The sequence below is a fragment of the Lissotriton helveticus genome, chromosome 9, assembly GCF_964261635.1.
Source record: "Lissotriton helveticus chromosome 9, aLisHel1.1, whole genome shotgun sequence".
In the NCBI taxonomy this organism is placed as follows: domain Eukaryota; kingdom Metazoa; phylum Chordata; class Amphibia; order Caudata; family Salamandridae; genus Lissotriton; species Lissotriton helveticus.
Window position 1 is genome coordinate 247,163,902 of NC_136070.1, and position 22,174 is coordinate 247,186,075.

Below are 22,174 nucleotides of genomic sequence, written 5' to 3' on the forward strand. Positions count from 1 at the left end.
TGGACAACACAGATATACATTTTCAATCAGTTTCCCTTAAACCATGATAAACTGGAGAGAGACTCCACAGAAGATCCTTTACAGAAGCAAAAATGCGAAACTATGAGCAACTTCTGTACAATAATTAAAAAAACAAGAGTTAAAAATCACCAAAGCAAAACATTGCCATTTATGCTGCCCACAGGCGATAAGACTGGCTCCATCATGGGGCAAATATGCCAAAAATGATTTATCACGTATATTTCCTAACCGCACTCACAAAAAAGAAACTTGTAATATAGGCAACCACCCAATGAAACACACTAGACAATAACAGTCACCCTATCACAATCCATAGATGGCTAGGACCCAAAACAAGCATCCAGCAGCACACACTAGACAGAAGACTACTCTTACATCCAGCACAGCTTAGTTTGCAAAGCAGCTCGCTGCTTGTGTGGCTCACAATGGCAATTCTCAATATAAACACATAAGACAGAACACATTATTCAGAACATCTCTTGCTCCAAAATAGAAGAGACATCTCTCTATATCCCCTTTCGCACATGTATTTTATTTGTTTTGTACCACCCCTCACACCATTGTAGGGTGTTGGAGCACTTTACATCTCACATACATACAGAACAATGAATCATACGTGTGGAAATCAGTGTATAGAAAATGTTACATAAGGCAAAGGGTACTACAAGGTTTAGGATTTGCAGGTTATCAATACTAGTAGGCATTTAAGACTGCTTGGTCTGGAGATGCACAACTTCAGGATTCCGAAAATAACACAATAGTTAGGATTGACTACCCAAACAAACTTTTTTTTAGTAACATCAGGATAATTAAATACAGGGAAAAACAACTTTCTGATCTGCACCATGCAGTTTGCATGCAGCTCTTTGATGCCAGTTCATAGCTCACTGGGCTAGATTAGGATTGTAATTTATGAACTGCACAGTAACAAAAGAATCACTGTGACAAAAGTATTAATCCACTGAGCTATGCACATATAATACTGTTCTTTGATATGCATGGTACACGTTCTTTGCAGCATGCATATTAACCCTCTCTGCTACCTTAGATTAGACAAAAATGTCACTAGACAAAAGTCCCATCTCTCTCCAGAAGGTACATTAGTCACCAGAGTTATCTTGACATTTGTATTGTTGCTCAAAAATTGCTGGATATACAGGAGCCTGGCAGCGTTTTTAAAACTGCTACAAAACAGCCCCCCACACTTCTAACCTCCGGGGGAAACGCCTGATGCCCACTTCGGCTAGTCAAGTCTAGCTACACGCCAAATCAGACTCAAGTCTGCAATGAAAAGTTTGGAACCCTGCCCAATAAGTCACCAGACTGCGCATGTTAATGACGAGATGTCCAGCAGGTCAATCACGGGCTACCAGTAGCTTGCTGCCTGCCATTCGGTAGCTCAAACATTAGTGCCCATAAGCTGGTTTGCAAACCTGCAGCTGCCCTTATGGAAAGGCAGCACTGTGAATACTGTGCACTCTTATGTGAGGCCTGGTAAGCCCACATTGCAGAGTACCCTCTTCAGATAATGTTTTAGATTTCCCTATATTTCTCTGCTCCCTCTTCCCTTCCTTGCATTGTTCTCTTTTTGGTTCTTTCTAGACTAGTTTTTCTTCTCGATTCACCTTTTCTCCCCTGTTTAGGTCGAGGGACCTATAAGCTGCGCAAACCGCAGCTTCCGGTCCGGAGAAATTATTAGGTCGAGGGACCTATAAGCTGCGCAAACCGCAGCTTCCGGTCCGGAGAAATTATGTTTTGGAGTAGGGCAGTTTAAACCCGCCTCCCAGCCCGGTTCGCTTCCATTGGCTGGATTCCTAAACGGAGGCCAGCCATTGGAAGAGAAGGGAGTCACTCCAAACAAGCCACGTCTCTTTCGGATTCGGGGGCGTAAGTTTTGCTGTTCTTTAGACAGTGACGTTGTCTGTCACTCAGAACAACAAAACCCACGCCCCCGAATGCGAAAATTACCATGCTTTCTCCGAGGCATTTCTTCTTTGCCTCGGAGAAAGACGGTGGTGGTTTCCAGAGCTGCTCTGCTCGTCCCCCCTCCCTCCGCCCGCAGCTCTCCTTCGTCCCGCTCCCCCCCTCCCTCTGCCCGCAGCTCTCCTTCGTCCCGCTCCCCCCCCCCCCTCTGCCTGTGCACCACGTTTCTATATGTGTATCCTCTGGTCTGTACTCGGATTTTAACACTCTGAGCAGGCCGTGCTACGAGGCACCCACCCCGCTGCTTTAAGGAAAACTGCTGCCATATAGTGACTTCTCAGCCTTGATAGCGGGCCAGTGAGTGAGACTCCGAAGTCCCCTTCCGATAGACAAGTTGCACTACTATGCAGCGCCTACACTGGAAACATTTCTGTCCAGTGTAAGCGCTGCATAGAACAGCCAATTGCTTACCCTTTTTAACATATGTGGAAATAAACTCTGGATGAGAGAACTTGTCTATCGGAAGGGGACTCCATGATGGTAGCGGCTTAAGGAACGTCAGTCGAAGCGGTACATTACACCTTGGCCCGTAATCATGCGGCAGAAGGCAGCCTCTGACGGAGCGCCCACATGGGAATTAGCAGCGGATTTATAAGGAAGAAGCGGCCTTCCTACCACATCAAGATGTCGTGCCAAAAATAATACGCCAGTCTCACTGCACCAGGGGCATTATTCTTTGCGAAGATTGTGCTCTTCAAGGAGCCTTCACTAGAAATGTCTTCAGGGGAGAGGTGGGGCTCAGAAACAAATCAGCAACCGGCAGCTTTTCATCGCAGTCCGTGGCCTGGAATCGGAACTCACGCAGTCTGCCCCAGTGTCATATCTACTCTCTGGAGCCAGGCCACGCGTGTGTAGGCTGTCCTTCCTTTGTGGTCAGTGTTCCGGTGACACAGTGTTCCGGTCCTGGGCGTTTATTTTGCAAATCATTGTTTTCAGGCGTGTTATTTCAATTATATAATCAGCTGTAATGAACTACAATCCCCAGAATGCATCATGTTTGTAAACTAAACCCGAAGGTTAAAGCACTATATCTTTTAGCCATCGGGTAACCTTACCCAGAAGCCCCTTTTGTTAATCTTCCACTTTGGAGAGGCTGGTTGACAAAGTGGTTCTTTCTCTTTGCGCGAAAAAAAGGAAAGCCTGAGAAGTGATACATCCGTGGATAAAACAAATTGGCAACCCCCAATGGAACTCGGGCGATAAGACGAATCCGGCACTTGTAGGAAATAAAAGAATCCCACTGTTCATTTAAATGAGAAACAACACATGTGAAGTAAGAATCGGGGAGGGGGAGGCGGAGGGGAGGGAGGGTGATCGGCAGGGGCATTGCTGTAGGCGCGGAGTAGGGGGTCGTGGGCACGAGAAGTATTCTGAAAGACCTTAGGGAAGAACTATTTACAGAATACGACGGAAAGTGTTTATATTAAATAGAAATTAGATCTTTGCGGGCGGGGTAAAACGGTTAAAAAGTGACACTAATATGACTCTGTAGAACAATTTGCAAGAGTAATGCTCATTTACTGTAGGGTGAAATATATGCCATCTAAGACGACGCGTATTACACTACAGGCCACCTTTAATGCTTTCAGTAGTGCTTATAAAGGGTATGCAATGTAAGGCTGCCTACCAACAGAATGATGGTTCAAGGTCTGCGCCTAGCAATCGTGTCAGTGACTCTAGCAGTATATTACGAATGCGTCACTTCCGGTTTCTTAGACTTCGGCACCAATTGGTACATGCTGTGCCTTTTACCGTCTTCCAATCCATGACACGTATGCACTGGTAGCACAATATCAGTTCATGCTTACAATGTTTTTTCTGCTGTTAGTGCTGCATTCAATGACGTCACTCGAAGTTATCCAGGCACAAGGAATATTTAACACCAAGTGCTTTTATGTTTCAAACAAGGCGTGATGTTAAACTGCGGGGAAACAAAATCAGCGGTAAAGAGTTTAGTTTGTTGCAGGTGCAAGCTGCTATGCTGCTCTTTTAGTGTGTAGACAATTCTTTGCATTAGTATCTTGCAATATGTCAAAGGCTATTTTCTCTTTGTCGTATGTGTCACGCCATACCGAGTCATGTGTTTGCATTTTCTCACACATGTTTCAGCTGTTGCTCTTTGCTTTCGCAGTTTGATTATTTTATATCCCAGCCGTTTTGGGCAAATTATACTGATGTGTATGTTTTTGTGACATTCATGAACTGTTGGATATTAAAACGTATCACATGGTGTTCAGAACTGACTTATAAAATACCTCGCCGTTTTCTAAAGCTCTCCTAAACCGCATTTTAATCACTACAGTGGTAAACATTCATTCATCCACCTTGTCATCCATCTTTCCTTCCCTAATTCCGTTCTTCCGTTACAAAACTAGGTTTTAGTTTTTTCGACATGCATGAAAAAGAGCTCTATCAAATAATGAAAAGCTATGAAATTGTATCTTTTTTTGTATCAAGTTGTGTATGATAATTAAAAAAGCAAAACAACTAGAACGTGTGTCCTTTTAGTATAGTACTGTTGTGCATTTCCTGTATCCAAGGCTAAGCACAGGAGGGCCTCACATCTTTTTAGGAAAGCCAGCTATTTCGAGGTATTTGGACAATAATAACTCGAGTATCAACAATAAAGGCTTCAGAACAAGTCCTTTAATTGAATACTTTCAGAGAGGTCAGTTTGCAGATCGTGTCTGTCATTAACAAAACAGTAGGGTCCATTATTATCCTTTGTCCTGGCCCTGATCATAGTTAATTCTTATAATCTACCTCTCCCTAGAGTTTTGCCACCGAGCAGGGCCTTCCCTTGTGGATGGTTTATCGTCAGAGCTGAGACCTTCTTTTGTGTTCAGTTGCCTTCCGAGCTGGGGCAGTCTTTACTATTTGTACATAGCTAGAGCTCAGCTAATCCTTGTTGTCTGCCTCTCTCCAGAGCTGGACAAACCTTTGTGTCTCGCCATCCTCTATTCCCCCTTCTTCCTACAAGTCGAAACGTTTCCCTGTTCTCTACTCACTGGCAGCCGAGAGGGGGGGCCTGTCCAGGTTCGACCATTCCTGGAGGACGAGACTAACCTGCAGCGGTGGTACTGGAGCTAAGGGCGCCTCATCAACCTCCACTCTGGGCAGGCATTGGAGGCGCCGAGTAATGGTTCTGCTGTGCTTGCTCTCCTGACCTGCCCCCTAGCTGTGCTTGCTCCCCTGCCCCCTGGCTGTGCTTGCTCCCCTGCCCCCTGGCTGTGCTTGCTCACCTGCCCCCTGGCTGTGCTTGCTCACCTGCCCCCTGGCTGTGCTTGCTCTCGTGCCCCCTCGTTGCTTATGCTTGCTCTCCTGCCCCTGCCCCCTTCTTGCTTGGCCTTGCTCTCCTGCCCCTCGTTGCTTGGGCTTGCTCTCCTGCCACTACCCCTCGCTGTGCCTGCTCCCCTACCCCTTCGCTGTGCTTGCTACCCTGCTCCCTCGTTCGTTGTGCTTGCTCTCCTGCCACTGCCCCCTGTGTGTCGGTGCTAATGCAATAGGTCTCGCATATGCAAACGATTAAGCTATTGGCAATGTAAATGACAATGCCATTTATTTATGATTTAAAAAAAAATAAAAATAAAATGTCATGAGCAATGCCAATAGCTCTACCTTTAATAATGCCAAGACCATTGCATTGTAAATGCTTGTTCTTACTTTGTCTCCTTACTCATTCTTTATCTTTCTTCCTAGGTCGGTCTTTCTTTACCTCTTTCGTTCTATTGCGTGTTGCTGTTTTTTTCCTTTTTCATTTGACTCTACATTTCTCTATTTCAGTTTCTTTCTACCTTCTTTTAGTTTTTTTCTTGCTCATTCCTTCATTTTTTTTTAAGTTGTCCATGTATTAGCATTTATGGCAAAAAAGAACTATACAGCAACCATAACATAACAGGGGGAAAGGGGGGGGGCAGAAATAAGGGATAGGAAGGGGGAAGGAAAGGATTCACGGTAGCTAAGCATTGCATGACAGCGAAAGGATCATACATAACATTCCCATTTGCATTATCCCAAAAAGAAGAGGAGGATGTGCAACTCAATTCCGCTAGTATTGAAACGGCCACTTACTGCAGCGTGTTGCAAGGACATAGGTGACATCAGATGGCCAGCTTTGTGTACATCAATTCAAGGGGTGCATCATTGTGGAAGCCCACGCTGTTCGGTGGAATAGACATTCAAGTACCATCACGGACGGAGTGGTTTCCGGAGTATGACTTTCCCGATTCGGGTGATAGGGTCCCTTTGGCATAGGAATGAAAGAAAAGCTTCCCATATGTCCTTGGGGCAGGAAGGCAGGGACATCAGTTCCCAGAAGTTCGACAGCTTCTCCTGACAATAATTTTAACCCTGTAGCCAGGCCTGTATAGTGGGAGCAATTCTCCTGCCCCAATTCATGGCCAACCTATGTTTGGGCAGGAGAAGGAGCATAGCAGTGAGTCTGCAATCATCAGTTGGTGTCTTTACATAGCCCAACAGACCCACCAGGGGTCTGCAGGAAGGTAACTGTCCTGTGATTGTGGGTATAGTCTAAAACACTCCCTCCAAACAAGCAGCTACCTTTGGGCATTGCCACAAAAGATGAATGAAGGAGGCTGGAGGTGAAGGGCACCTAAGGAAGTGTGGATTTGCAGCGAGTCCCATTTTATAGAGCTGCATTGGGGTGCAGTAGAGGTGGTGTACAAATATGAAGTGTACCGAGCACAGTCGGTAATTGAGTGAGAGTATATATCTGTTATGTGCGGGGTCCGTTTGTTACCTCTTGTGCCGTATGTGTAGCCGGCACTGCGAGTGGCGCAGAGGATGCATTATGGTGTAAAGGCGAATTATCAGTTTACGTGGCGAGGGCGTGGTGAGAATGTGCTCTAATGCTGGTTAGTGTATGAGGAGGGGCTGGGAATGTGTTGTGTGATGCATTGCAGGTGGCCCAGAGTTGGAATTATAAAAGTATATCAAGTGTGGTGAGAGTCGAAGATGTAGTCGTTTCGGTATGAAGTTATCCTCTGGATACAGGTGTGAGAAGGTGCCTACAGTCTGGCACCCGAGTCTTGCATGGGGTGGGGGGTACCGGAGGGTTGTGTCCAAGAAGGGTGAAGGGAGCGTAGAGGCCAGGTAGTCTAGCACGCTTTCTCAAGCCATCCTCTGCCCAGCGCACACACTCCACTGTCTATCGCCTCCCTCGATGCCTTTTAAGGTAGGTAAATTGCTGTGGTCAGGGACCATTGGCTGCATAGTTAGTTTCTATGGCCGTGTAGGGCTAAAATGGATCCAACAGTGTAAATACTGCACCTCGGCGCAGCTCATTCCTTCTTTTTTTTACTTTTCTTTGGGTTTTTTAGGTCTCGCCTGTCGATGCGCATGCGCATCGAGCAAGCGAGACTATAGGGGCTCATCGACTCTTTATCTAACTTGCAAGGAATCGTGGCGATTCCTTGCAGTGCCCGTGACTTTTAAGCTCAATGCGCATGCGCATTGAGCTTAAAAGCGCGTGCACAGCCGCCCGCATTCCTCCGACACCTTTGAAGTGAAGCTTAGCTTCACTTCAAAGGCCCGGCTTCCACGGCCGCCAGGCCACATCAAAGGCTTCCCCAGCACTGCCCCGCCCATCAATCACCCTCCCACTGCCACCCCCCTCCCTCTCCATATGGTGCGCTCTGCCTCAGGCCTCTGAGCCGTCCCTACGCTCCCCGCCCACCCCCATCCTTCACACCCTTTGTCATTACTTCGGCCCGAGCCACCCCTACGCTCCCCGCCCACCCCCATCCTTCACACCCTTCGGCACCACTTTTACATGAGAGCTAGTTGCATAGTACAAGAACACATTGCCTTCTTAAAGCCGCAGGAACATTAACTAATTCTCCCACAGTCACAGTATAGTGAGCTGACATTCTAACTTGTACCTGGCTTTCTAGCTTTTCGCTAGCAGCTCTGGGCATTACGCCACATTCTTGTTATCTCATTCATCCTCCCTGGCTGACCCACATGCATGGCGCTCCTCCTCTCTTTAGATGCCGTCATCCTCCTCGCACTTCAGTCTCCCGCCACTCAGCTCGCGCCCCCTCTATGAACGAAGATGTTTACGGGCGTCGGTCTGAAACAGGCAATTGTCTTCCAGCTCCCGTGTTCTTAAACCCGGACATAGCGCAGAGCTGTAAATAACAGAACTCAACTTTTCAGAGAATATTTTGATCAATAATGTTCGTGTTTGTCTTCAGGCCCTATTACTTGAGTCAGAATGTGGCATAACGGCAAAAGCTGCCGACTTTGGAACTGGGAAACAGGGTTCGAGTCTAGGCGTCGGCTCAACATCCTGTTGTGATTCTGGGCAAATCACTTAATCTCCGTTGCTAACAAAAATGTGTTCTTGTGTAATGCAACTTGTGCTCGTGTAAAAAGCGCTCCTATACCATCGCGTCGAGTTCATGCTATATAAAACTGCAAAAACACATGAACACTCGGAGACGCAGAGCTGTGCCAGGGCACTGACTCAACTTTTCCTATTTTTTATTTTTATTTACTTTTGCCCCTTGCCTCCATCGGATTGCTTCCACGAGCCTTCTTCCGCCAGTAGTTTGAGACTTTGTTAATCACGTCTTAGCTCGGCCTCATTATTTATCTCTCGCCTATCGCCTAATGATATTTAGTGGTAGCCCTCCGCTCCTACCTTACAATTAAACTTCAGCTACAGCCCCGTTTGTCCGCTCCTGCGGACTCCCTGCTGTGTGCCTCACTTGAAAGCGCTACTGCTGTATGTGTTAGCACATAAAAACAAGACCTGTTCTCTTTACCAGTGCTTCTTTTAATAGCCTCGTATTCTTCATTTTCCAGGGTCTGTTTGCCTTAAATTACTATAGTGTTAGAGTGGTCTAACAACCCCATCTCATGAGCCGAAATGGATAGAGCCACATGGCGGCAGGGCTTGAGAACCCTGCGCTCTGGCAACTTGACGAGCGAGGAACTGGTCAGTATTACAGAGAAATAACATTAGAAAGGCCAGAATGCTTCTGTGGGCAGGTGTGTGGAGAAATGCCAGGGCCGGGTCATGTGCCGCTCAAACCCCACAGCATTTTATTTTTAGCTCATTCATCCTCCCTCGCCGACCCACATGGCGCTCCTCCTCTCTTTAGATGCCGTCATCGTCCTCGCACTTTAGTCTCCCGCCACTCAGCTCGCGACCCCTCCATGAACGAAGATGCTTACGGGCGTCGGTCTGAAACAGGCAATTGTCTTCCAGCTCCCGTGTTCTTAAACCCGGACATAGCGCAGAGCTGTAAATAACAGAACTCAACTTTTCAGAGAATATTTTGATCAATAATGTTCGTGTTTGTGTTCAGGCCCTATTACTTGAGTCAGAATGTGGCATAACGGCAAAAGCTGCCGACTTTGGAACTGGGAAACCGGTTCAAGTCTAGGCGTCGGCTCCCTCCTCTTTTGGACACTCGCATTCAGGGGTAGATTCAGCCGAATTTTTTCTCTCCCATTTTATTTTCATTCTTCCCCTTTTCTCTTCCTCCCATCTGCCCCCTTAACCAATTTAGCTCCCTCCTGATTTCTTTACATGCACCTGTCTTTTGTTATCTCTGTTTCTTTGCTCCTCTCACTTTTTTTCTCTCCTCAGTTTTTACCATTCCTCCCCTTTCAATAATGTTTCCATTGTCTCTTAACTCACTCCTCCCGACCACTTACCGTCCCCACTTCCTTCATCTCCCGTTGGACCTTCCCCTCTCACTCCTCCACATTTTGTACCATTCCCTCCTCAATTTTTGCCTTTATTTGCGTCTATCCTTGGGTCCCCCCTCACCCACACTCGTTTACCTCCTCACTCAGCTCTTTTCTATATCTCTGTACCCTCCTCTATACCTCGCTCTCTTCTTTAGCTCTCTGTGGCTCTCCCTCCACCACCCATTCTGTTACCACCTCCTCTGTGTTTATCCCAATTTTTTTTTTTCTTGATATGCCTTGTCTTGATATGCCTTGTATATTGAGTTTGATTATGTAAACATACAGTAGGTTGATCCTTCTAAATGAATAGGTGATAACTGTCATGTTAAAACCAGTTGTTTATTTATATCTATTGCGTAAAATATATGCACTCTCTTTTTTAAAGTTACAGTTTCCCATATATGTATAAATTAACGAATGTATTGCTTATGACTTCACTGCAATATTCATTGGGAAGAGAATTACATCGCTATGGATACTGTTTTGGGGGGACCACATAATTACACTCCACATAATTACACTGCGCACAATGCAACATACACTCCAAATCCCACTCAGTGCCACATAATTGCACGCCACATAATTACACTGCACTCAATGCAACATACACTCCAAATCCCACTCAGTGCCACATAATTACACGCCACATAATTACACTGCACTCAATGCAACATACACTCCAAATACCACTCAGTGCCACATAATTACACGCCACATAATTACACTACGCTCAATGCAACACACACTACAAATACCACTCAGTGCCATAGAATTACACACCACATAATTACACTGCGCTCAATGCAACATACACTTCAAATGCCACTCAGTGCCACATAATTACACACCACATAATTACACTAAACTCAATGCAACATACTCCAAATCCCACTCAGTGCCACATAATTACACACCACATAATTACACTAAACTCAATGCAACATACACTTCAAATCCCACTCAGTACCACATAATTACATGCCACATAATTACACTACGCTCAATGCAACATACACTCCAAATACCACTCAGTGCTACAACACATATTGTGTTACAAATGTTATAGGTGTCACATTTGCGAAAGATAAAACTATTGGCATTGTAAATGATAAAGCTATAATTTCGCTATTTTCAAAACAAGCACATAAATAAAAAATGTGTCATTTACAATACCAATAGCTCAAACTTTCCTAATGCGAGACCTATTGCATTGCAAATGCTTGTTTTCTTTGTACCTTTCATTCACTTAGTTTTCTTTTTTCCAACTTTTTCTTTTTTTTCTGTTGCTCTTTTTCCTGTCTTTATTCCTTTCCTGCTTTCTTCTTTTTCCTTTAATTCTCCTTCTTTCCTTTGGACTTTCTTCCATCCATCCTTTTTTATTTTCTTCCCTTCTATTTTTCCGCTTCTTTTTTTCTACTTCCTTCAGTTCTCTGTTTTCATTCCTTTTTTATTTCCCTCATTTTCTTTTATCTGCTCCTTTCCTTTTCTTCCTTTCTTTTTTGGCTATTGTGAAAATGCTGTAATGCTCACTGGACCACACCTGGGAATACTCGAGTCTCTGTGTTTATGTTGTTTACCCTTTCGCAATCCTTATGTTATGTAGTGATAAGCAGTTTTCAATGATCAAAAATAGCTCTCACTAGAAAAGTTTGGAGACCCCCGATAGAACATAACATACTTGAAATTGCCTAGAACCCATTAAGCAGGAAAGTAAGGGGAGGGACACTGTAGCAAGTGAAAAATACCCTTCCATGCAGACGAAGTATGCATGTCTTTATGTAAATCCAACATAATATCGAATTTATTTAGAATCAGATGTGAGGATGCATTGGTAAAGAGGACAGAAAGAGAATCATGTAGGAATTTAGCAAAGGATAGGAAACTTAAGGAAGAAGGCTTGGATAGGAACAATAGGGTTTTAAAAAACTAGTCATGATGCACATGATTTCCAGCCAACTATTATTTATTTTGTAAAGCACTTTCTGATCATCTTGTGGCCACTTTGCATTTATAGTGAACCCTATTGAACGCAGGAGGTCCACCTTAGTCTGGAGGCCTTCAGCCAGTCATCGAGGTTGGGGAAGATTGAAAACTCTGACCTCCATAAATGTGCTGCGACCACCGCCATCACCTTGGTGAACACACAAGGGGCACTGGTGGAGTCAAAACGGAGTGCTGCGAACGGATAATGCTTGTGGCCCATCGTGAACCGCAGGGAACGCCTGTGGGCAGGCAGGACGGTATATGAAAGTAATCATCCTTCATGGCCAGTGCTACCATCCACTATCCAGGGCAGCCAGAACCTGAGGCAAACATCAACATTTCGGCTTTCTCCTTCTTCAGGAAGAAGTTGAGAGGGTGCAGGTCTAAATGAGGGCAGAGGTCTCCATCCTTCTCAATGGGTCATTTGGCCAAAAGATCCTGCACTTCCTGAGGTAGCAGAGAGAAGTGGATCTCCATCAGCCGGTCTGAGGATGGTGGCATACACGACGTGGTTTCTAAGAGAGGGATGGAGTAACCCCCTGAACAATTTGAAGTACCCACTTGTCTGATGTTATGACTGCCAGGGGGCAGGTGGTGGTGAATCCTGCTGCCAACTGGTTGTCCGTATTGGTGATAGGGCAAAGTAAAGGGTGGTTGAGGCTACGTATACCAGTGTGGTGGGTGGCTTTGTGTCCCAGGAAGCCACATACATGGCCACCAAAGGCCTGGAGAGACTGTTAGCCTTCGGGGACAGGGTGGGAATAGAAGCAGTTGGTAGCCCCTACCGTAGCCATGAAAACAAAAGACAGAACGGAGTTGGGATGGGACTGGGGAGAGACCCAACCAACTGTCAGTGGCCCAGCTGTCCTTAAAGTGGTCCAGCGCAGAATCTGCCGTATCACCATAGAGGTGGGTGCCATCGAAAGGCATGTCCATGAGGGATGCCTGGACATCCACAGAAAAGTCAGATCTCAGCCAGGTGTGGCATTGATGTGCCACTGATGACGCAATCACACTGCCTAGTGAGTCAGTCGAATCTAGTCCGCAGCGAATACTGAACTTTGCTGAATCTCTGCCATCGGCAACAGCTTGGGTCAGGATGGCTTGGGCCTCCTCCGAGACCACGGGCAGCCCATGCACAACCAAGTCACAAACTGTGCTGGTGTATCAGCCCAAGAGGTACGCAGTGTTCACTGACTGCAATGCAAGGCTGGTGCAAGGTTGACTTTGGGGGTGGAGGCCTGGACAATCAGGCTCTCTGGGGTGGGTTGCTAGGTGAGGAAAGCTTGGTCCCCAGGAGCTGGGCAGAGGCGCCGGGCAAATGCCCTATGCACAGGAGCCCCTGCAAAGGGCTTGGTCCATGCCACAAGCTGGACATCTGTGAGGGCATCATTAAAAGGGAAGATGGATTCTATGGGGACCACTTCCGGCTAAAGCACCTCTGTCAAGAAATTCATCTTGACTGCCACTGAGGGTAGTGTAAGTTCTAGAATCTCAGCCTCCGTCATGGGATGCATCTAAGCACAGGAAAAATGTGTTTTCCTCTTCATATAAACAAGGCTATGACTATAGTCCTCATCTCTGAATTCATGGTGGCGTAGCAGGAGTGATCAGGGTCGAAATGGGGGTACATGCGACGAGGGTGGAAGTCGCACCAGTCTCATCTCAAGAGTCAAAACGGAGAACTGGAACCCTTTGGCGTTAGAGGCATCAGTGCAGATGTCTATCCTTGGGGCTGCAGCATGATAAAAGAAACATGAAGCTGGAACAGGCCTCAAAATGAGGTAGAGTGCCAGAGTCAGTGTAGAGGATGGGCCCCCTTGCAGTAACAACGGAAGACCACTCTGGTTCTTTAGGTACTAAAGACTTTCCAGAGGGATCCATAGGGGTACTAAAACATACTCAGAATTCCTGAATTTGTAGAAGCATGGCCCCAGGGCCTAGAAAATCAGTTCAAATTTGTAGGAGGGTCAAAACCGGTTCTGGGGTTGGAGACAAAGATTGCGGCCTTGCAGTACCTGGGAGGTCACACGACTCTGAATGGTGGGAGCAGCATAATTAAGGGTAGCAGTGTTCCGGAAGATCTAGATTTGGACGATGATTGGCCCCAGGAGCTTGAGTCCATCCATGCCCTGGACTTCAACCGGGCCTTTTTCGACTTAAGTCGATGCTCAGCAACGTAGAGTTCTGTGTTCTGATCGCGGATGACCTTTGGGTTAATCTTGGTGCAGTTATTGGACGACGCCCGATCTGAGAAGCCCAGACACCAAACAGAACTCATGGGGGTCTCTCACTGATATCTGTTTACGGCAATCTTTGCACAGCTTGAATCTTGTGGTCTTAGGATTGTCCCTTGCACACTGGAAATTTTGGCCAGAAAAACTCGGTCAAGTGTGATAGACTTGAGGGAGAGAGCTCCAGGTCTGCATCAGAAGGTGCAGAAAGAAAGGCCAGTGTGCGGAGGTGGTGGGCATATAATGGCCTGGACGTCACAGCCAGGGTGGGACAGACTCGACACAGAGCCGCATAGTTTCACTTACTGGCCCCACACAATAGTTGCTATAAAAAAATCTACCAGATCCAGTCTAGTGTCAGAGGAAATTCACAAGGTGAGGAATATGCAGTTAGAAGTCTCTATCAGAAAGCGCACAGCATGGCAAATGAGGCATATGTTTCAGCAACTGAATAGCAAAATTGTAAAAAGATCTGTGGTCCAACATCTAAGCACTGAAAATGTTAAAGAGTGTGCATTAACCCAATATAGACATCTTATCTTGGACATGTGGGTTCAGAAAGAGAGCAAGCGATGTGCAGTCAGACCACAATATCTTTGTGCTAACTTGAACTTTTATGAACAGTTTTACAATGCAGATAGTCGATCCCATATACATACCCCGGAAACAAATGTACAATCACAATGTAATTTTATCTTAGATTGTGCCAATAACAACTTACGAGTTCATCTGCAATCATTTTCCCTTCAATAGCTTTTATAACTCTGAAAAAAACAAAATGGTGACAGATTAAAGCGGTTAGACACAAGATAGTTTACAGTAACTTAGATTATCGTAAATACTGTTATTTACAGCACAGATACATTATTAACGTGCTACACACAAAACAACAGTTTTCACCAAAAGAAAGAGTAGGGTCTGATGTAGTTAAAAAAGAAAACATTTTTACTGAAAATAATGTCCTCCTGTGTATAGATGATGTAGCCAACTACAGTTTGCATGACAGGAGATGTTTGCCCAAATGTAATATCGCAAAGTCTAAGTCCCAGACCACAAAGCGGTCTTAGCTAAAAGTCAAAGACTGAAACCCTGTTTTAATCATTTGATGTATGCACAGATTATACAGTAGTTGCAACAGTATGTAATGGCATCAAGTTGCAGGTGGACACAATTTATGAGAATTAATGGGCATTGTAGATGAATAAGGAGAGATGGACCGACATGCACAAATATATACAAACTTATGGACATATACAATGAGTTTAGAATAAACATTACAAGTCTTGATTCACTCCTTTGTAGATACAGTTGACAACACCTCATAGAAAGCCCAATTACTGCACTGTTAATAACTGTGCACCACTCTCAAAAATTACACCTAACTTTTTGAAAACAAACTACAAAGTTCAGACCTTAATCCTTCCACATTTAGTCACGTTGTTTAGTAAGTGTTCAAGTTATTAGGGGCACAGGAGACCCAAAACTTTCAATTTTCGTAGAAATCCCATAGGAAACTTTCTGTTACGATAATTAAACCAACACTTGAAAAAAGGTAAAACAAATTTAACAGGAATCAAAGTGTAAACATGAATTGATGCCCAAGTAAATGTGTTGTATTTTAGTGTCGTCTTTTTAAAGATATAACCTCAAATGTACATTTCCACTCTGCATGAGTTATGTGTGGGTTTTAGAATATATTTTACACCATGGTTTCCCTGACTACAGAACCATGTGCCCTCATGTAGTGAATGAACTATTTTAGGCCAATAAGTTCTTGACGTGATAAAAAAATAAAAATGAACTGGAATACGGCCCATAGTGATTACCAGTGGTAAGGATTACTTCAACATTCCACCGTCACTGTTTTCTAATGAATTATTTTTACAGTATATAGATTTGTTTTAATTTATTTTTCCAAAGCAATTATGCATGTACTGAAGATTTTTAGAAACAATCTCAAATCTCACAGTCAATATTTTTTTGCCTGGGACATAGTTCTTTAAGTTCTGATTATACGTTAGTCACATCTCTGCTCAACAAGCCTAAACAGGACATTTCTATTCTAGCAAATTCTAAACCCACTTATACATACTTTACTTCTAATTAACTGCCCTAGTAATCCACTAAATCGTCAAACATCACATACAATCCGTATTGATAAAAAAAAGTGTTGGATTCTCGGACAGGCTTCCTCTCGTGACACAGGATTAAGGCAGTGCATACAAGGGAAGTGAACTTCGATGCATAATAATTATCAAACAATGTTCCATCTGGATAATCCTAAATTTTGGTCTTAAATTCTAAAAACTATTATCGATTGCACACATACATAGAGAAACATGTCTAACCACTGTGCCAAACCTACCTAAAAGGCTAAAACCCAAATACAGATTGCATAAAATGAAAGAAAATTTTAAGAACCACCTCTCCACGAACAGAAATGTTCGTTAAGATTTACTGGAAAATCAGCACATGTTATTGGAAACAAAGATCGCCCTAAAGCTTTTACTGACTACTGAAGAAAAAAACAAAACCTCGTACTATGACTCAAACATTGCTCATAGTTACTACTGTCAACTACGATTTTACAGTGAATAAAACAATCTTCACGCTCGGTTAAAGACATACAATCAAGATGCAGAAAAGGTTGGTTTCTCTAGTGACTTGGAAACATGACTGTATATATATATTACATTTCCCAGGTATGAAGGAAGTCAACCCACACCACAGAAGCCCAATAATACCTTTATAAATGAATCCGAAATTAAATCCTTTTTTATGCATACACATATGGAGACATAAAGCATATAACAGGTGCCTTCTTTATTTCCCCTGCGTCTGATTTTACATGAGCGACAAAAAAACAGCCTTTACCAGAGCGCTGCAGAGTCGGTGACCCGAGCGGCGTCAGGCTTTCACCAGGTGACAGGAAAAGATAATTTTGATTGACTCCACTGTCGAAGTGAAAGGACAAGTGATAATCCTCCAGGTCCACTTCCCGGGAATCCATTGCAGGAAACCCCGAATGCATGGCCCAGTCAATGGTATCGCATCCCGGTGCTGCATCCACTTACGGCAGAAATGTGCCTCCCTCGGGCCCCCGTCTCTCCCACTGGCCACCATCATCCTACAGGGGGCGCTCGAACACCTGCACAATGTTTTACTAGGTCCTCCAAAAGTCCATGTCTCCACTCGGCGCAATGAACCCCCACTTAATAAAATAACTTTCTCGCGATTGTCCCTCCACAGACAGTGCATTAATGTTTTAAACCATCAACAGACCGTGTGGTCTCGTGGCACCGCCGCGGCTCACAGTGAAAACAAACAGGCTTTCATAAAGAACGGAGGCACCACAAAATGCAGATTGCCTCTCCTGTTGGCGCAGCGTGTCCTCAGCAGAGCAGTACAAAGCACGCCCCGTCATTACACAGAAGATCGCAGCCGCTCCAGGATATTCATAATCTTCTAGGATGCGGAGGGATTATGACGCACTAATAACCGCCCATGCCTGCCGTCTGTACAGCTCGCAGCAGAGACTTCACTTAGATTGCAGCAGGAATAGTAAACCCACTCTGCCCTCGCGATAGCTTTACTCAGGCGTGTATCCATTTATTTATTTGCTATTTCATGCAGCGCTGGCTTGACCCAGAGGCATTAAGGGCCCTTTACAAAAGAGGTGGTAGTACGCTCTTGTTACCAAATACTGCAAAACAGTCTATTAGCATCACAGAAATACATGAACATTCAGTGCTTTAACAATTGTAACAAAACAGTAGCAGAATACAAAGTAATCTGAAAGAACACAGACTTGAGAGATCAAATAAGTACTCAAGAGGGGCAAATGCAAGCAGCGATCCACAATTTAACCTGGGTTTCTAAAAAAGAAAAAAGTTCTCGCCATTGCGTAAAGGCAGCAGCTTGTTTATATTTGCATCGCGCTTTCACTTGAAGTGAAAGCACGATGCAATGATAAACACGCAGCCGCCCTTCCCAAAGGTGACTGAAACAAGCTGTCGCCATTACGTGAATAATAAATCAAAAAGCGTGTGTGTCTGGCCACCGATGTGGAAAGCAGCGCCACTGCTGAGTAGGGTGCAAATGAAACAAAATAGTGCTTACCGCCTACATATCTAGGACAATGTACTGCAGCAAGCAAACAATCCAGTCCAGATGGGCGGGCCAAAAGGAGACATGGCGTTAACCAAGAAGCCTCATTTTCAATTGGAGCCCAGCGGTTGGCATAAATGATGGCGTCGCTTCAAGTCCCCTTCAGAAATCTTATAGATTACAAGACGCCTCGCAGAGCGAGTAGCGCATGTGCGCTACAACGCTAGGTGAGACCAAAAAAAGAATGGCAATATGCCTACCACAAGTGCCCCCAAGAGCAGGTCACACCAGTAAGAAGGATACTAAGAAAGATAACCTGTTGTTCACAGTGTAAATACAAAGAAGTATAAGACCTGCAGGCACACCCCTCCAGGTGACATGCTAAATATACAGAGCCCACCAACTTAGGGGTTCTTCAAAAAGCGTAATAGAACACTGCTATAAGTCAGTGACAACACAGAACAACAAGCTGAACATGAACAACTCAACTGTAGAATAACAATGAAGGTTGAGAAAAGGTCAATAGAGCTAAGTATCTGTACTCCCCCCCCCCCCCCGGTCTCAAAAACAGCGCAAAGCAGTGTCAGTGTGGGCGCCAAATAAATGTAGGCCATCAAAAATATGTCAACTAAAGTGGATTGGACTGCCTCCAAAAATCCAGTGGTACTAAGTCAAGCCGCCAGTGCAATGCCACAGAAGAAGCCATGGCACAGCCAAGCAAATTGGTGATGTCGTCCACACCATATTAATTGATTTAGCAGCCTGCTGTTGATCCAAAATCAACTAGGCCAGGTTGTTTTGATTAGTATCCGGAAGCGATGGCAACAGCTGTGCCAAAGAGTCCAGTTAAGGCATGAGAAAAACTATTGAGGATGCAAGATGTGTTAATGGAACGTAAAGCAGAACTGATGTAAGAGAAAATATACTTTCCACAAGGTTCCTGACTCCGGGAAGCTCTGTCAAGCGGAGTATTAGTATTCAAATTATGAGAAGCCGTAGCGACTTGCTCCACGAAACTGCGGTGTGGCGGGTGGCGGAGAAGACAATCCAGGGGTTGGTAGTGGCAGGGCGGTGCTTGTGGGCAATAAAATTGTCCACAGGAGCACTAGTATCAGGATTAGACCAGGCACCTAACAAAGCATCATAAAGTGCCTCACAAAAGGGCAATACCGGCTCAACACCTGATTGGCTGGGGTGAAGAAATCAGATGAAGGTCCGTAGACATTGCTACCAAAAGAAGAGAAATCTAAAACTACAGCCACCTATTGTCTGCCAAAGAAGAGCTGTCCTCTGTGGGCAGGCAAGGAGGAGAAAGAAGGAAAGAAGCAGGGGAAGACTCTAACCCACTGGCTTCATCCAAATCAGCAATCCAACTATCCACCATAGGAGAATTAACAGATATTGGCACAAGCCCAACCCCTTCTTCATTTTCTTCTAAAAATTGTTCCAGCAAACCCTGAGGCATTTGCTCTGCACCCAACGTCGATCAACGCCGATCTGGCCTAGTACCGATGTTGTGAGAAGACATTGGAAGGGCCTCTGATGGCGCAGACAGCACTGTGGACAGAATGATGCCTGGGGAGGCTGACGTCTCAGGAGCAAGCCCCAAAGGCAAATCGGAGTAGATCGGTGCCGCAGGTGTGAATCCCGAACGGCTGTGCACCAGCGTCAATGTGTATAAGGGCCCAACTGCAGCCGAGGGTGAACCCATAGGCATAGGCACAGTCAAAGCACCCAACACCTCCTTAGAGCCTGAAGGTGCTCCAGGGGAAGGTGAAGACCCAAAGTTGGCATGGGGAGGCCAATAATAATCTCTCATTTAAAGTCGCCCCAGCCCCAGGAAAAGCATGAGGCATGGGAGAGACTCATACACAGGGTCCTTAGCTTGAGGCAGTGTGGTGCCGTGGGAAACCACATGGTGAGACGAAGCAGGGAGATGTCACGACTTTGACCATTTGCTACGCGACTTACCATGGGGCGTTGACAGCGAGCGACATCTGTGGGAACGGCTCTGGGAAAGGACCATTGCTCGGGAAGGAGACCGGGTGAGATTCAGAGGATCTCGACAACTGCGCGGTCAGGAGCTTCATCCGTCGCTCCCGCAGCACCTTCCGCTTCATTTATTGACAGGCGTCACACTCCTCAGAGTTGTGGTGTTCGCCCAAGCACCACATGCAAACAGAATGAGGGTCGGTGCCAAACGTCTGTTTAGCACAAGACTCATAGTTTAAAACCAAAAGTCATAGAAGAAAAGCACACTATTCCAGATGAAAAAACAATGTAGAAGGCCAAAAAACGGCCAGAGGAACTGCTTCTCCAGATCGAAGTAGCGCAGAAAAGAAGAAACTGCCGTCAGCACGTCGGAGAAGTGATTATATGGATTCAGTCGACACCACATCCGGTGGACGACGTCACTATAGAGTTGCACGACACCCTCAACAAATGTGCATAGGTTCTGCTGGGAAAAAAAATTCTAAGCCTAAGTGGCCATGGGTATGCCCAGACATGGGTCTCTTGCTCGCTGTGCCACTGGATTCAAGCTAGCCTGGCTTATGAGGGATAATACCCCGAAACCAGTCCCAGAATGCTTGTTTCCAGTCCGGTTTTCAGGCCTGGCAGTTCGGGCTGGACTGTTCCCTTGAGGAACAGGGTCTAGACTGATTTACATATGGCTGGGTTCAAAGTGGGGTTGCATAGTGAGAAAAAGAACGATGGATTAAACCCAGATCTGTGACTGGGGGTGAGTGTTTATAAAGTTTCAGCACTCCGTCCATCATCTTGTTGTGTTTGAAAAATAAAAGTGAGAGAGGATCTGGGCCCCCAGCCGCTCTGGGGAGGACAACTTCAGTTTCAAGTTTGATAGCAGGGTGCCACAATAATATCCTTTCGACCACACGCTACCCAAAGCAAGTATGATTCCTCTGGCGGCTGCCTTCAGCCATTCAAAAGCTACCATTAATTTTAGTTTGCTTTCACACAGCCGTGGATGTGGCAGGATGGGATTAGGGAAGATATCAAAGAACTGTATTATTCAAGCTAAGAAGGACTGTTTTTTGTTAGCTTTTTTCCAAAAGTAATTATTTTATTTATGACTAGACGTAAAAGAATAATGGAGTTGAGCTTCCACCAGCAGCTTTCAAGTGTATGTCTGCACTAGTAAAATCTGTAGAAAAAGAGGATAATACATAGCAAACCAACTCTCTAGCACAAAAGCATTACATTTAAAAGGAAGGTAAGTTCCAAGCTGAATATGACAAACAATGACTTGCGCTTTGTCAACACTTGAAGCAGACACCTACAATACAGGACTTTGGTCCATTCTCTCGCAACACCGGTCTTTCCAAAAGGTAAATACATAAACTACAGCTACTGGAGAGTAACCAGGCAGCATACAAACCAAAGTCCAGGGATCACATTCAACATGCCATGAAAAAGTTTACTTTGGCTACCAGTTCCGTGAGGAACCGTTTACAATATTAGCTAGGGCTCTCGCTGTACATATGAGTTGCTGGGCTTTCCTCAATACAGGAGAGAATTGAGAAACATACTCAACATCTAGTCTCGAACATCTGCCCCAAAACTCAAACAAGGATTTACATTAGGAAAACGTATACAGAGTATGTACACCCAGAGGTTTATTGGCGCTGTGACAACTAGAAGGGAGATCAAAGATGGTTCAGACTAGTCAGATGTTGCTTAAACAGGGGCAGGCCTTCAAAAGCTTCCTGAACTACAGGAAGTTAGGTTCCAGCCTGACCAAGGAAAAAATGAGTTCGATAAGCGGGGGGCCAGGACAGAAATTAATGAATATGAATGAATGAATATAGATTTGTGGAGCGCATAGTAACCCGGAAGCATCCCAGCGCTAAACCAGAACAGAGAGACCAAGGCGAAGAGCCAGAGAAATAAATGCAGAAGAATTAAGGAAATAGGTGGGTTTTTAAGAGTTTCCGAAAGCGCAGATGGCAGGATTCAGCTCGTAGTTTCAGGGGGAGGGAATTCCACAGCTTAGCGGTGTTAACTGAGAATCGCCTTCCTCCTGTACGTGCCTTTTTTACTCTGGGCACAATGACCAGATGCTCGCCATCTGAGCGAAGTGGTCTGTTGGCTTTGTAGGGTAAGAC

General features: G+C 45.2%; 1 protein-coding gene across 1 annotated transcript in view; it reads right to left on the reverse strand.

Moving 5' to 3' along the window:
• Positions 1 to 22,174, reverse strand: part of ATG14 (autophagy related 14) — a 213,050-nt gene that overhangs the window by 121,193 nt on the left and 69,683 nt on the right. Inside the window, exon 3 of the mRNA XM_078659860.1 lies at positions 14,665 to 14,707. Within this exon, the coding sequence (XP_078515986.1) occupies positions 14,665 to 14,707 (43 nt within the window). The remainder of the gene's footprint in view (positions 1 to 14,664; positions 14,708 to 22,174) is intronic.